Consider the following 17,007-nt stretch of genomic DNA (forward strand, 5'->3'; position numbering starts at 1 on the left):
ATAATAGTCCGTATATATAACTAAAAGAACCTCATTAGACTATAGGATTGCCTCAACCTAAATAGTAGGCAACATGCAAAACGCATATATAGTGGGCATGAGTACCTAGACCTACCAAGGTACACAACTACACTATATCTAGCTACACATCTCTAGCAATATATGCACCCTAACCACTAATCCTGAGACTCAAGCTTATATCATGACATATAATAATATATATAAAATCCTCCCTGTCTAAAACTTTAAAATATATATCCATTATGTTATCCAATTTATACAGTAGCCTGACATGAATAAGTAGGACTTAGTTCCAGCTAATCCATTCCCTTATTAATTTAGAATAGGTAGGGCTTAACATTTTAGTTAATCCGTCCCTAAAATGTCACCATCCCATACTGGTGCATTATATTCATACAATGATGCAAATAAATATAAATACATCAAGTAGTCCAACATAAACATGATAAAAATCACATATATAATTCTTGCATATAATTAAGTAATAAAATAGTTCTAATAATTTACAATATTAGAAATTAACATGCGTCTCAAATAAACTGATTAAATTTCCATAACATGATTAAACTATTTAAATCCAATTATGTCATTAACTTAGTTTAATGTCTATCCATTAATTTTTATTTAATTGAATCCATACTTAGCATATTATTGAATATCATGCATTCCAGTAATTTATTGGGCTAATTTTAGACACACTAAAGTTATTAAAATAGTCCCAAACACTCCTTAAGCGATAAACTCCAAAAATTCCTACACTGGGTAATTCGGTCGATGTGTTTTTATGTAGATGTTGACGGGAAAACATAGATGTCAACATAAAATCATAGATGTTAACATAAAATCATAGATGTTGACTGGTTCTTATAGATGTCGACTGGTTCACGTAAATCGGTAGACGTAAAGTGTGCAGACGTCGACCGATTTGTGATACCCCTCGGATTCGAGACACGGGTTGATCAGGTCCAGGCCCAAATCCTAGAGAATATCAAACAATTAATATTTTAAAACGAACACATAATATAAAAATGAAAGAATTAAATAACAAAGCTGAAAGAATTATTAAATATAAATCCTCCAATCGATAATGAAAAATAATAATTCGATTCTCCAAAACCTTTAAAAGTACAACTTAAGAATCCATCTAGTGGACCTCTAAACAAAAGTCTCAACTGAACTGAATAACTGAAAATAAAACAAACTAGAACATAGAGAGAAGTCCTACGTAAGCAGATGAATGAGAGACTATTCCCCGCAAGCACGATCAAGCTCTAAGGCTGGAACCATCATGTACCTGAAAAGAATAAAAGAGTGGGTCAGGCCCACGAACAAATTATAATCTAACTGCAATCCATACGGTGACCCGATACGCAGATACATCCTAGATACCTCATAATATCTATCTAGTCCATACATATATATATCCACACTAAGGGACATTCACTGGACTACAATAGGGGTCTCAACCTGAATAGAAGACAACATGCGAAAACGCACCTAAAGGTGGGTATGAGTACCTAGACCTAACAGAGTACACCTCAAGCTATCATAGCCAGCTACGCATCCACTGCATATACGCACCCTAACCAACAGGCCTGAGACTCAAGCTCATCTTGTGGTACCATAACCATATATCTAAAGTCCGTCCAAAATCAGAGTATGTCATTCAATTATTCATTGAGCTGACATACAATATACAATCTAGTTAATCACTCAACTTATTCAGTTGATATGACTTAACTACAACCAATTAATCCAGGAGGTCATTCAACTTAGTCAGTTGATCTGACTTAAACACAAATAGGATTCAATATTTTACAATCCATTCATTTAATCCGATAGGTCAGGTCTTAGCGTTTTGAGCTAAACCATCCCTAGTATGTCACCGTCCCATACCGGTGCATACAATCCTCCACATCCATGTAAATTATACAACATAAATAATAGTTCAGCAATTTACAGTCCAAAACCATGATCCAGATAATTGCAGAATAGTGTTTAAATATTTCAGCAATTAAAATCCCAGCGTTAATCCATGTAATTGCATAAAAGAATTTAATATTGCAACAATTAACATCCAGAGCATGCATAGATCAAATCTAACAAATAAATGACCATATCATGCATTCAATATAAGATTTATAATCATACTATATCTCATTAAATTGCTAAAATTAAATTAAGCAATTAATTTCATTCCTTCCGTTAACAGCATGCACAGTTGTATATTTTTTTCTACTGTTCCATCCTTTAGCATAGAGACATAAACTATGCAATAAGAGGTTTTAATAACACTTGAAATTGGAATTAAGAACCCTAGTATACTCACAACATAGTTCAGAAAGAATTAAAATCATCCAAACAACGCCCAGAAAAGTCCAAAAAACATCATCGTAAGAGAGCCTGCTCTTAAACTTGTAGAGCAGGCTCCAAACAACAATGGAGTAGGCTCCAAAACTTCTTGGAGCCGACTCTAAAGGGGTAGAGCCGGTTCTACTCTTGGGGGGAGCCGGTTTCCTCTTCCATGGAGCCGGCTCTCTCCCTCTCTGAGAGCCTGAACCTCCTCCGGCCTTCTGCTTCGTCTCCGGCCGCTTCCACCCCTTCTGTTCATGGTAAAAACTAAACCTAAGGGTCTAAATTTTATCTTATATCGTCCTAGTTATTTATTTAAAGTAGTTTGCATTAAAAAGAACCATACAAACTATTACCGATTTAACATGCTTACGAATAAACACTGAGATACAATTTCAACAACAAATTCCAATCATAACTAAACACATACTGGCTAATATTCTAACATATATTAAACATGCAAAATATATTTAATGTCCAATTAAAATCCTAGAGATCATCTAGGTGTGTACAGAACACAAGCCAACGGGAGAGAGGAAGAAAAGAACTTGCCTGTGATTTCAATTATGAAATCCCGGCGTCGTCTCTAAATTTTTGGCAACCACTAAATACCTTCAAGCCTCCTATGGTTCTAGTTTAATCCACAACAACACTCCCTTGGTCCTCTCTGTTTTTCTCCTTGACAACCCTTACAGTGCCTCCATTCTCTCAACCCTCTATTTTATGTGAATAGAACTATGTTTATGTTTGTAAAACCCTAAACCACCGTAATATTATATTTATAGGCTTAGAACAATAAAAACCCTAATCCACATATAATTAGAGACAGAGCCCTAATGTAAATCCTAGTCGGCCACAATGTGCATTCTAAAAGAAAATAAACCCTACTGTTTAACACTATTACTATTACTAATTTAATACATTATAACTGTTACTAATTTAATCTAATTACACAAATTAAATCCAATAAAACATTTAATTAAACTAAGTTACACATTAAAATTAATAACACTAAAGTAATCTAATTAAAGAAAATACAAAAGACACTTAAATCAAACAATTCAATTAAAGAAAACAAGAAATCAATTAATGCAATTTAAATACATAATTAAACAACTAAATCAAATAAATAATTAAAATCATTAAACAAATAAACAAATAAGCAAATAGTCACACAAAAATGTAATAAAACAATAATTAAAATGCCGAGACTATCCTTTTAAAATTAGGGGTATTACACGACTCATGCAAACCAGTCGACGAGTGCCTTGAACTGGTTGACGTGTGCCTGGGCTGTTCTTCTTTTCCGGCTCTGACGACTCCATCCTCCTCTGTTAAGGGTCCTAAGGCTACTGTTTTAAGTCTAGAACAACCCTAAATATTATTTGAACCTCTTATGCATAATTTAAACAAATTATAATCAAGAATTATGCAAGAAATTTCAAAACCCAACAGTTTATACGAACACAAAATACATACTGTAATTTATAAATTTTAGCATGCAAAGCAATTCATTAATTTCAATTAATTATCCTGAAGTTTTCCTAAGTATGTATAGAACACAAGTCTAAGGGAAAGAGATAGAAGCAAAACTTGCCCCAAGATTTCGGATTTAAAATCTTAACTTCTTCTTCCTTAATTCCAATGACCTTTGGGCTGCCTCCGAACTCCTCTGTCGATCCTGGTTCAACCCATGATCAACACTCCTTCCTCCTCTCCTTGGTTCAGCCTTGACTTGGCCAAAACCTCCTTTCTCTCTTTTACGTTCTCTCTCAAAACTCTCCGTCTCTGTGTAATATAACGTGAAATCCCTAAACCTTAGCAGACCTATACTTATATATCTACTATACTCCTAATCCTCTCCCAATTATAATTACCTTTATGGTTAAGAAAGAAAAAGAAAAAAATATAAGTATACGTATATATAAGTTTGCTAATTCTAACGTGGTTCTACATATACATATATAATTATTGATATTATAACTATATATATATATATATATATAATTGACTATAGTTATATTAATAATAATTACTAATAACAATTAATAATTATAATAACCATATATACATACATACCCATATATATATATGTATATCCATCTATGGGTAATTAGCTGTATCTGTTAGCCTCCTATCCAAGTAGTCTATGAGACTCAAATGGATGATCCATTCCTATTATCTATAGCCATTAAAAATAAAATAACATAAACATAAAATAATAAAAAAACCATTTAATTCATAACAAATAATTACACGTAAGCACCTATCATTCAACAATTTAATACACATTATTTAGCACTCAATTTAATTTAAACAAATATTGCAAATAAACATGTAAACAATTTAAATCAATTAAACAAATACACAATTAGCCATATAAACAATTAAATCAAATAAAGTGCAATTAAAACAATTAAATAAATACCAAGATTATCATTTTCAAATTAGGGGTATTACAATGGTCATGTGCATGAACATGACCAACTAGCGTCCAATTCTCATCGGAATAGTCACCGGAGGTGGCTTAGTTGCACATTTTTTATATCTAATATGGATTTATATAAATAAATCTAACTAAAGGGGTGTAATTCACATATATTTTAAATCACAGGGGTGTTTTTTAGACTTTCCCTTATTTTAAAATTCTTGAAAGAGTTATATATCCAAACTAAAAGTGATAGTGTTATTTGCTTAAAAAATAAACTTTAAAAGTGTTTTAGATACTTAGTTCAAAAATAAATAAATAAAAGACCTTTTCTAGCCATTATTTTCTTTCCTTGCTTTCTATAATCTCTTTCGTGCTACACACATTCACTTTCTTTGGATGTGTCCAAAATAAGTTTTTGTTACTCGTATATAAGAACGGTATTAGTCCACTTATATTTGTACGTAAGGACAATACCTAAAACGCTTTTTTTTTAAAAAAAAAACTTATTTTATTATTATTTTCTTTTTGTTCTCCGAATCAACTAAAGATAAAGCAATATATAGAGAAAGAAAATGTTTGCAAAAAGATGGAAGTATTTTTTTCACTTTTATTTGCACTTTTTTTTTTCTCATCACTTTTATTTGTACCATGAATTATCAATATATATATATATATATATATATATATATATATATAGGGCATGTAAAAGCTAGTATCCCCTCTCTTAAATCCAACTTCCATGGAAATCGAATCTCCAAGGTGCTTCAAACTCAAATCTTCTTCTATAAAAAATGAGGAGGAAGAAGAAAGGAGAAGCTTTCTTTTCTTGGCCACAACCAAAATCCTAACCTAGGTGCCTATACATGGTGAGAGATAAATCCATAGATATGGAGAGAGAAAATGATGAAGACAATGAAGAAGATGTCTTCCATCCCCTATTTATAGTACACCACAAAACTATGTGTAATCACACAACTTAATCCCAAAACTTTCAAGTAATCACTCCCTTCCTCCAAGCAACTTCCACTTAAATACACTAAGGTAACATTCCATCACAACCATATCAATTGGGTCCCCAATGATCTTTCATTTAGGCCCTCACCAATCCCGAATACTTGACTCGACCCAGGCTCACATGAACTGAACCTGAAAATAAAAAATAATAATAAAAAAATCCTCGGTCTCTACATGGATTGTGTTAATTTTATTGACACAAAAATTGCCACGTTGAGGGATGCAGGATATGGGTATGGTGATGGAGCAGCCATTGATAGGGTTAGTAAGAAAGAAAGAAGATGGGTAAGTAAAGAAAAAGAAAAGAAAAAGCCTAGGATATCATTGGCTCTAATACCATAAACACAATTTAAGAGTTTGGGTAGAGGAAGTCTCTTTCAATCAATAAATCTGTTACATCAAAATGTGAGTGTATATAGAGAGAGAGTTAACATGATTCTCTTCTATAATCAAGTAATATGATTATATCATACCACTATTACAAAAAATTTTTAAATTCAAACTCTAACAGTTATTTGAATCTAAACTTTGGAACATGATACACTCCCTATATCTGGCACAATAATCTAATATAACACAAATATTACTAGGAAAATGAGCAATTCTGAAGGTGCACTTTCATTATAAACACTCCAATCACTTTTCAAAATTAAGAACTAATAAATCAAAGAGAGGTCTGAAAATATGATGTAGCAAGAATTATATGTTATTAAGAATTACATATTGAACCCAAAAATGGATAAAAAAATCTATCACAGGTATAGGCTATAGCTCTGGCTTTAACTATATAACCTTAATGTCGCGTTTGATGTGTAAGAATGGAATGGAATGCCTAGTCCAACCATTTTTTTGTTGGTATGCAATTTAAAGTGGGAATGGCCATTCCATTAGAATGAAAATCTATTCCATAACTAAACCTATAGAATGGCCATTCCATTCCCAAGTAAATTTTTTTAGAAAATCAACTTTCAAAAAAATCTTCATGTTCTAAGTCCAAAAATGACCACTATCTTACTCCACAACCACTACCATTGCTTTCCACCACCACCACCAACTTTCACCACCACCCACCACTTTCCACTACCACCACTGTCTTTCACCACTGACACCGCCTTCATTTCCCCTGACCATCGCCACCAGCACCGCCTTTCACCACTGCCACCACCTTCCACTACCACCGTCGCCGCCATCACCTTTCACCACCTCCCACCACCATCATCGCCTTTCACTACAGCTACCGCCTTCCACCACCACTGTCGCCACCGCCTTTCACCATTGCCACCACCGCCGCCATCTTACACCACCACCGCCGCCGCTGCCGCTACCACCACCATCGCCTTCCACCACCTTTCACCACCTTCCACACCGCCACCGCCTTCCACCACCATCACCGCCGCAACCGCTTTTCGCCACCGCCACCGACTTACACCACCAGCACTGCCCCCTCCTTCCACCACCGTCGCCGCCTTCCTCCACCACCTTTTACCACCACCACCTTCCACCACCGCCGTTGCCATCACCACCGCCATCGCCTTCCACCACCTTTCACCACCACCGCCGCCGCCACCACCTTTCACCACCACCGCCGCCGCCTTCCACCACCACCGCCTTCCACCACATTCCATCACCACTACCGCTACCGCCTTCCACCAATGCCACTGCCACCGCCACCGCCTTCCACCACCGCCACCTCCATTGTTATAATATCCCTAATTTTAAAAGGATAGTCTCGGTATTTATTTTATGGTTTTATTGCATTTTTAAATTCATTATTTGATTATTTGGTTTTTTGTTTAATTGTTTAATTGGATTATTTGTTTTAATTTAAATTGTATGCTTATGTAATAATTGAAGTATTGAAGTAATTGTTTATTTGATTTATTCTTAAATAGTGTGTTTGCTTACATGAGTTTATTTGTAGATTAAATATGTTATTTTTATTTTTATTTTAAAAGAATTTTTAACAAGAATAGTAGTAATGTACCAATAATTAGGTCGCATGGACTACTTGAGTGGGAGTTGAGTATGGGTACGGATATTTATCCATATATGGATGGTTGTATATATATTTGAGTATATATGTATATAAGGGTAGAGTATTATTATTATTAATAATTATTTATTATTAATGCTAATAGTAGAAATTTTAGGTTAGTAGGTTATATATATATAAATTGTATGTATATATTTGATTGGATATTATATGTATATGTAATTGTATTTTATTTTATTTTCTTTTCCCTTAAGCTAGCCAACTTAATGTTGGATTGGGATTAGGGTTAGCCTATATTATATATATATGTAAAGTTGTGTCTGCCAAGGGTTTTAGAACCCTATTCATGTAATAGTGGAGGCAGAGAGAAAGAACAGAAAGTTTGTGAGAGAATGGAGAGAGGAGGATGAGAAGGGTTGGCCAAGAACCAAGGCTGAACCAAGGCAAGGAAGAAGGGGTGTTGTTCGCGGGTTGAACCAAGGGCAACAGAGGAGTTGAAAACAATTAAGGGTTGCGAGAAAATCTAAGAAGACGACGTTGAGATTTTTTATCCGAAATCTCAAAGACAAGTTCTTCTTCCAACTCTCTCCCTTAGGCTTCGTGTTCTTTACATGCCTAAAACAATTCTAGGAGTAATTAGACTTTAAATTGATCTTATATGCATGTTGAACCAGATTAAAACAGTATGTGTGTTAATGAAATTTTAATTGCTTGATCGTGAATTTTGTTTCTTGCATGAATACTTGTTTTAATTGGTGTTAATAATGCATAATGGATTTGGGTAATTTCTGGAATAATCTAGGACTTAGTTAGGACCATTAGAGATCTTAACAGAGAGAAACGGAATGATTGGAAGTCGCTGGAGATGAGAACGATTGATGATAACAGGGAGAGAGCTGGCTCCCTCTTAGAAGGAGGTGGCTCCTATGGAGAAGAGGCAGCTTCCCTTAGGAGGGAGCCGGCTCTGTGTGGTAGGGAGGCGGCTCCCTTCTTGAATATTTGTTTTTTTTCGTAGTTGGGTTCTGTTTGGCTATTTGGAGTATTTCTAGTTGTTTAAGTTGCTATGAATGATTTAAATAACTGTTATAGATATGTAAAAATACTTGGAAGCATGATTTACATTAATATGCTAAGGATTTGAACAACATGAATTTCAACAGTAAATCTACATGTTGGTTATTGAATAAATGATTTAATTGCTTACTATTGTTCTAGCAATTTTTCTATGTATGATTAAGTAGTGTTAATCGTGTTTCAGCAATGTAATAAACATAATTAACTATCTGAAAATTATTATGCTTATTTTGGATTAATTGATATTTTAATTTATTATTTACTTCATCAATTATTGGATTTTATGCACCGATATGAGACGGTGGCATATTAGAGACGGATTAGTTCAAAACACTAAGTCTTACCTATTTTATTATAAGGAAATGGATTAACTATAAAAGTTAAATCCTACTTATACTTGTGTTAGGTCAATGAATTGTTGAATGACATATTTTGGTTTTGGATGGATTTATATATATATAATTATGGTGCCATGATATGAGCTTGAGTTTCAGGATTATGGTTAGGGTGTGTATATTGCCTAGGATGGATAATGGGATATAGTAGACATCTGGGTGTCCTGGTAGGTCTAGGTACACATGCCCACTTTATGTGCAATTTGAATGTTACCTTCTATTTAGGTTGAGACAGACCTATAATCCAGTGAACGTCCTATAATGTGTGTATGTATATATGTATATGGACTATTTAGCTATTGTTGAGTTGTCTAGGATGTATATGTGTATCGGGTCTCTATTTGGATTGTAGTAGAGTAGAACTTGTTCGTGAACCTAACCCACTATTTTTTTCAGGTGTTCAATAGTTCCAAGCTTAGAGTTTGTTCGTGCTGAACAGAGACAGTCACTCAATCTTCCGACTACGTAAGACTTTCCTTCATGTTTTAGTTTTGGTTTTCTTTTTAGTTCAGTTATTTTAATTACAATTGGGATATTATTAGGGGTCCATTAGATGGATTCCCGAGTTGTAATAATATCGGAGGTTTTGGAATATTGGATTATTTTATTAATATTTCGAGGATTTATTATTAAGATTTCTTTCAGCTTAATTATTCTTTATTCTTCTTGTATTCTATGCTTGTTTATGTACTTAATTGTTTGGTATCCCTCGGATCTGTACTCGGACTTGATCACCGGTGGCTCTAAAATCGAGGGGTATCTCAATTGCCTTCCACCACCACCACAGGCATCTCTATTGGTTTCCATCACCGCCACCTACACCACTATCTCCTTCCACCACCACCACCTACACCACTATCTCCTTCCACCACCACCAACACTCTAGCCACCGCCTTCCACCACTACTACCTTTCACCAACACCACCGCCTTCCAACACTACCACTTACACCACTATTGCTTTCCACCATCCACCACCGCCATTACCACCATTTATTTTTAAAAAATTATAGAAGAATATCATTTGGTTAATTTTATTTATTTTTTTACTAACAGGGATACTTTGGATAACTCAATTTGAAATTTATTCTATTTTAAATTCAAAATTGGTTCACCAAACACTAGAATAGTTATTATTATTCAATTCCTACACATTAGCATCTCTTATTAAATGGATTATTGAGAAATCAAATATTCAAAGAGTAAATAAAAGTGTGTCATATCTTGGTTAAGGTAATAACTGTAAATCACATTCAATAAATTAATATATATATATATATATAAATAGAAGATATTCAATCTTGTAAGTCGGTCGCGATTGCTCAAAAATGAAAAATCATATTCAGTAGACCACCTAATTAGGTGGGCCTAAGCCTGCTACTAGCTCAAGGAAATCATTATTAGTTTCACATCTTTCATATTTGTGAAGGTGCAAAATAATTAATTAGATTTTTATTTTTTAGCACATAATTTATAAATAAAAATAGTATGAATAAAATAAACACCCTTTTATATTGGTTGATTATAGTAGGGTTTTAAAATTTTAAATTATGAAGTTTCAAGAATAAGAACCAGACTTGTAATTGATTGTAGGACTATCTCTGAATGTATTATATCATGAAGAGTAGGAGAGAGAAGTTTTCTCAACTATCTACTCTATGATTATAAAATAATTCATGAAACAAAAAAATAATAAGTCCAAAATTTGGAATGGATTAAGCTTATTGCCCTCTAATTTGAGCTTCTCTTTTTATTTTAAGTATAAAATAAAAAGAGCCTAAATATAATAAGATTCTTTGAGATTTATAAAGGTATTTAAAATTTATTAAGAAAAATCTGTTAAATCTTGTTTTATACTTGGAAAATATGATAGGACTTCATTTCAAGTGCTTACCACTTGTCTATTCTTGTTCATTCGTTTTCTCAGGGGAGTGCATTCCACTTTGGACAGCTGTTGAGACTAGGACATGGGATTTGATAATAAGTGAATAAAGAAGTTTATCTTTATAAATATTGCCCAGTGTGAATAGAATTCCATCCATGAACGTATAAATAATTTATGACATGACGTGCACGTATCATCTAATATTTATTCTTATTCTGTAGCTTAATTCTGAGTAAATTCAAAATTATAATACAAATGTTGCCTAGCTATTTACGAGGCCTCATAATCATTTATTTTACCCCCAAGTAAAAAAATTTCTTCAATGTCCCACTGGACAATGATTTACAAAGGTAATTATATTCGTTATTGATTATATATATATATATATATATATATATATATATATATATATGTAAAAGCCTCTTAAAATAGTCCATGTTGTAATGGAAAAAAAAGAAAAAAGAAAAAAGAAAGTTCAGGGTTCAATTCTCAAAGGGTGTGAAAATAATATGTATGGTTTGCGGGTGATTGCACATGCAGTATTCGAAATTTACAAATCATCTAAAAGTTCAAAGTAATTAACGTGTGATTTGATTCTTTGTTACAAAATAATAATAATAAGAAATAAATAAATGAACACCATCTCCATGTACAACATTGTGATTTTGTTTTTATTTTTATTTTTTTTTAATAAAGTATTATTCTAGCTTTAGGATTTGTATGAACATAAAGCTTAATATATATATATATATATTTGACGACAAGTAGACAAAACGTTCATTTTACATGGCCCGCATTTTTACGCATTAATTTATTCTAATGCCATGAGGGCATTACAATCATTTTAAGTCTGAAGGGGGAGTATTTGCAGCAAATCGATAGTATAGGAATTTTAAACTATCCAGTGACTTTTTTTGTGGATAGTATAGAGATTATTTGCATTTTACCCTTTTTTTTTTTATATAGACAAATAAAAATAAGTGAAATTTCACCATTTTAATAATAAAATTCACGGTTGAAAGTGAACAAAATTTCAATAGACGTAGAAAAAAAAAGGTTGTTGAGATAATTTTGATATGAATGAGTATTCGATCATTAGGGCTACTTTTTTTTATTAGATTGACTCCCTGTAATGACCTGAAATCTAATAAATTTCTCAATTTCATCAAATTATAAATGCATCAATATACTCCAAAGACCATAAAAAAATACCCTATTTTATATAAAAATCAATTCCTCCGTGTAAAGTGGCCGATACATCGCGTATGGACGATACAGCGAACCATAGTTTCAACACAAGTTTGATTAAACTTATTATATAATCAAATTCAATTTGCACCTAATTTTTTAAATTTTGAATTAAATAAAATAAGTCAAAAATTTAAATTACGAATCAGATTAAATTAAACATTTGACAGAAGTAAGCCTTTAAAGTTAGCTATTGTTATACGATAATAAATAGATCAAACAAAAGAAAAGAAATGTTAAGGAGAATTGCAGTTGAATTTCTAGGAAAGATTATAAAAGAAATTACTTGATTCATGATTAGTTAGATCACAAATCAAATACTAAGAAACTTATCAAAAAAAAAAAAAAAAAAATCAAATACTAAGAAGAATTCTAAATGGAAACTTTGAAAAGTGGTGTTCTAAGTTCAAATAACAGTGCACATAAAGATTTGGAGAATATGAGAATGTCTAGGCGTACAAGACGAATAAGAAACATATAAAATCTATCACCAGGTTAACTAAACACCACAAAAAAGCAATGGTCTTTATTTATTTATTTTTTGGTAAGTCAGTATATATTAATAAAAAAGAAAGATGTACAAGGCTAACCAACTAGCCCACAAAGGGAAACAACAGCCCGAAGGCAACCAAGGTAAACACAGCCCAAGGAAAGAACTCACTCGGGGCCCAACCCAAAAGGCCCAAAGGCAAAAACAACCCTTCCCTCCCCAACGCTCAGAATCAAAGATTCAAAACATGGAAGGAGAACAAACAGAAAGCAACATCAATCAGGTGTAGTCTCAGTAGCATTGATCAAGCTAGGGAGCCCCTATTCAGCAGCAATGACTCGCGAGCTGGTGGAGTCCTTAGCTTTGATAGAGAGGAGATGAGCACGAACACAATCCTCGATAATCTTCCACATACTGGATGTACCTCACAGTAATACGAAATCTACGTGTTAATGAATAATATCAACCATCAACCATCATGATTACAAATCCATTGGCCACCATCACTATTAGACTTACCATCACTTCCAAGAACTTTTTCCTTTTTTCTGGCATTCATTACTATTGTGGTTTTCGATCATGTCTTGCAAAAGACCAAATGTGAACATTACTCATACAGTTTTAAGATATTTAAGTTGTTCAAGATGCATACGTTTTCCTACCTGCTTGCTGTGAGGTACATAAACAACAAATGACCTGCTCAATTAACAGCAAAGTTCTCGCTCTCCTACACACACACACGCACACGCACACGCATATGGATTTTTTCAGAAAGCAACAGTACTATTCATGAACTGCAAATATGAAAAAATTACTGCTGCTTTTTAAATAAGTCAAGTCCTTCAATTTTTAATTAATGGACCATTTTAAAACAATCATGTATCTGGCAGGCCAGCAGAAATTTCCCTTCCCTACAATTTATCAATTTCATCTGCAATATTAAAGGAATTTAATTGTGTTTTGGTTTCTCTTCATTTCACTGCAGGCACGGATGATGACCTTCCTCCAAATCGAAATAGATTTCCAAGCAGGGGTCGTGCTGTTGCAAATGGAAGATCTGCAGTTATAGGTTCTGCTCCACTCCCTTGGGTGCATAGTGATATGGAGACCCAGATCCACCAGATAGAGCAAGAAGCGTATAGTTCAGTCTTGCGAGCCTTTAAAGCTCAATCTGATGCCATTACTTGGGTATATATTATTATTCTTTAGTGTAATTTGTTGTATTTAATTTTTCTAAAGTATGTTGATTAGGTTTAAACACCTTTCATGTCTTCTTTAGGAGAAAGAAAGTTTGATTACAGAACTCAGAAAAGAGCTGAGAGTGTCTGATGAGGAACACAGAGAGCTTCTATCCGGGGTTAATGCTGATAATGTCATCAGGAGGATTAGGTTTGATAATATCATGTCCTTTTGCTGAGAATGGTTCTTTAGATATCTCATCATGTTTGGTTAGTTATTTGTTCTAATAGGAATTCATCATTAGGGAGTGGAGAAAAGCAAATGGGCTCCAACCTGGCATGCTCAATAGTAGCCAACCTATTCATGAACCCATGCCTAGTCCAACTATTTCAGCATCGCACAAGAAGCAGAAGACATCACAATCTGTAGCTTCTTTATCGTTGGGTGCACCAACACCAGCATTGTATACATCCATGCAGCCTTCTTCAGCAGCCTCAGAACGAGGCCCTTTCTTAGGAGCAAGGGGCAAGAATCCAAAATTAGTAAGTTAATTAAAGGTTTTCTATAATGACAATGAAATGATGTGAACTATATTTTACATTATTGTCTGTTTTTGGTTAACAAGTTAGACGTATGCTGCATCCTGAATCAAGTCCATGCAGTATTCTTCTACAGGTTTCACTGGAGGGCCCCAAGTTCGAAAGCGGGGTACAGGTTCTCTTGATGTAATTGAACCTGCTGAAGCAACAAATTTTGATCCACTAATTGGAAGGAAAGTTTGGACAAGATGGCCTGATGACAATAACTTCTATGAGGCTGTTATAACTGACTACAATCCTGTTGAGGTATGTGTCATTTGTTGACTACACAATGTTACAGGATTTAGTGGGTGTTTGACTGATTTTTGCAAACATTGGCAGGACCGTCATGCTCTGCTTTATGAAATTAATTCAGCGGATGAAACGTGGGAATGGGTCAATCTCAAAGAGGTAAAGATAGATATAACTTCCATCTTTATTAAATTTTCTTGTACTATCGGAAATATATTTAGTTGGTATGAAAGAATTTGACAACATCATTATGCTTTGAGATATGGAATTTTTGGAAATGGTTGCATCATTTCTCTACTATTTTTGTTGAATTATTGTGAATCTTTAGTAATGGCTTTATGTGAATGCCACCTGCATGTTTGTTTATAGGCTTGTTTTTCTGTAAGTATTATTTTATGCCTTACTAGTTCTTTTCATTTTTTTTTTTTTTTTTTTTTGGACACACATAACATCATCCTTCATTTTTTCTAGTAGGTCCTTGATATATATATATATATATATATATATATATATAATTAAAATTGACTGCATAACATCTCACTCACTTTTAAATTTACTTTGTTTTTCATAAGTTTAAGCAATAGAATAAATAAGGTAATCACAAAATGGGCCTATGGTAGGCCCAGGTAGGTTAACTCAAAAGAGCATCCCTACAAAAGATAACAAGCTGCCCATTGGCTCAAAACAAGGTCAAGAATTCGACCACAGAAGACCCATATTATTCTTTTCAATTTTATGGTTAACTCATCTTAAAAAAACTATGCATATTGTGTGTAATCGATGGATCATTTGCCCAATGGTAAAAAAACCATGTGTTTGTTACCCTTTTCTTTGGCCATATGTTAAGAGTTTTTTTTTTTTTTTTTTTTTGGGCCATTTTTGTCTTTTGCAGTCTTCCACATTGTAATCTAAATTTGTTCAAGAACTAAGATACGCTCGTGGGTTTGAAGTTTGCGACTTCTTGTTTCATGCCCTCTACAGCAATGTTAATATTATGTGTCTCAGATAGATTTTGTTTGTATCTGCCAAGATGGAATTCACTTGTTGTAAACTACTCGAATCCATTAATTGTTGTAATTCAAATAAACCCATATTATGAGAATGAGAATAGATAAGAACTTGTTGGCTCTAGTTTAGGTTTACTGAGGAAAACTTTAACTTCTTAACATTATTAGAATCTAAATAAATTGTCATTCTTACTTTTTTATTTTAATTTTTTTTTAATAGTCACATTGTCATAATTGTTGTAATTCAAATAAACTCATATCATGATTAATATAGTTATGGCATTGCACATATTATCATCATCATAACATGGTGACCAATACAGTGACATAGTCATTATTGTCGTAATTATAATTGTTATACCAATGCACATGCTATTTGTTGAGAAACGTGCAAGTTTTAAAAACTTTTTAGGCAAAAGTGCAAAAAACCTCCCCTGAACTATCAGAAATCGGCATTTTACTCCCTTAAACTACAAAAATGAAAAAGTCAGTCCAACAACTATCCAAATCGTGCAAATTAACCTCTAAAAGTCAATTTCGGCAACTTTCCGGCCGACTTCATTATAAATTTACAAAACTATCCATTGTAATTAAGAAAAAAAAAAATACCAAAATAACTAATCAACGTGAAATACCTTTAATGCCCCTCAACAAATTTTTATTATTTTACCCAAATGCATCTCATCCTCTCACCATCCACTTCACCCCCTCTCTCTCTCCACTCACTCTCTCTCTCTATATACGTACACGACCGCTACCACCACCATGAGCAACTCATCTTCTCTCTCTAAAATGCCGATTTGTAACTGCCGCCATCAACTTCCACCTGCAACTCATCTTCTCCGGCGACCACATATATATATACACATCATCATCATCATCATTATGCCCTCTCTATATCACTCTTATATCCATTCCCATTTTTTCTCTCTATCACTTTCTCTCTCTATATCACCACCACCTCTTCTTCAAATTCTGTCACTCTAACCACCCACCACCATCACTAACACCCCCTAGCACCACCACCCCACCCAAAACCAAACTGCACCCGAACCAACATCTTCATCACCACCACCCACCTAAAACCAAA

At 33.6% G+C, this 17,007-nt stretch overlaps 2 protein-coding genes across 2 annotated transcripts; one reads left to right on the forward strand and one right to left on the reverse strand.

Moving 5' to 3' along the window:
* Positions 1-7,377: 7,377 nt before the first annotated feature.
* LOC132272645 (uncharacterized) lies at positions 7,378-16,684 on the reverse strand (the record flags this gene model as incomplete). The annotated part of the gene is made up of 3 exons (XM_059773748.1): positions 16,665-16,684; positions 10,145-10,160; positions 7,378-7,461 (listed from the first exon to the last, which is right to left on the reverse strand). Coding segments are annotated over exons 1-3 (120 nt in total), but the record flags the coding sequence as incomplete, so codon positions are not given.
* On the forward strand, positions 13,886-15,423 carry LOC132274003 (protein EMSY-LIKE 3-like). Its single transcript, XM_059775140.1, has 5 exons — positions 13,886-14,089; positions 14,181-14,290; positions 14,385-14,622; positions 14,734-14,925; positions 15,001-15,423. Exons 1-5 carry the CDS (start codon positions 14,003-14,005, stop codon positions 15,148-15,150), a joined length of 777 nt encoding a protein of 258 aa, XP_059631123.1. The 5' UTR covers positions 13,886-14,002; the 3' UTR covers positions 15,151-15,423.
* Positions 16,685-17,007: the final 323 nt, after the last annotated feature.

The sequence above is a fragment of the Cornus florida genome, unplaced genomic scaffold, assembly GCF_030987335.1.
Source record: "Cornus florida cultivar Cherokee Brave unplaced genomic scaffold, ASM3098733v1 CherokeeBrave_3.0.0_Hap2_Chr09, whole genome shotgun sequence".
NCBI classification, from domain to species: domain Eukaryota; kingdom Viridiplantae; phylum Streptophyta; class Magnoliopsida; order Cornales; family Cornaceae; genus Cornus; species Cornus florida.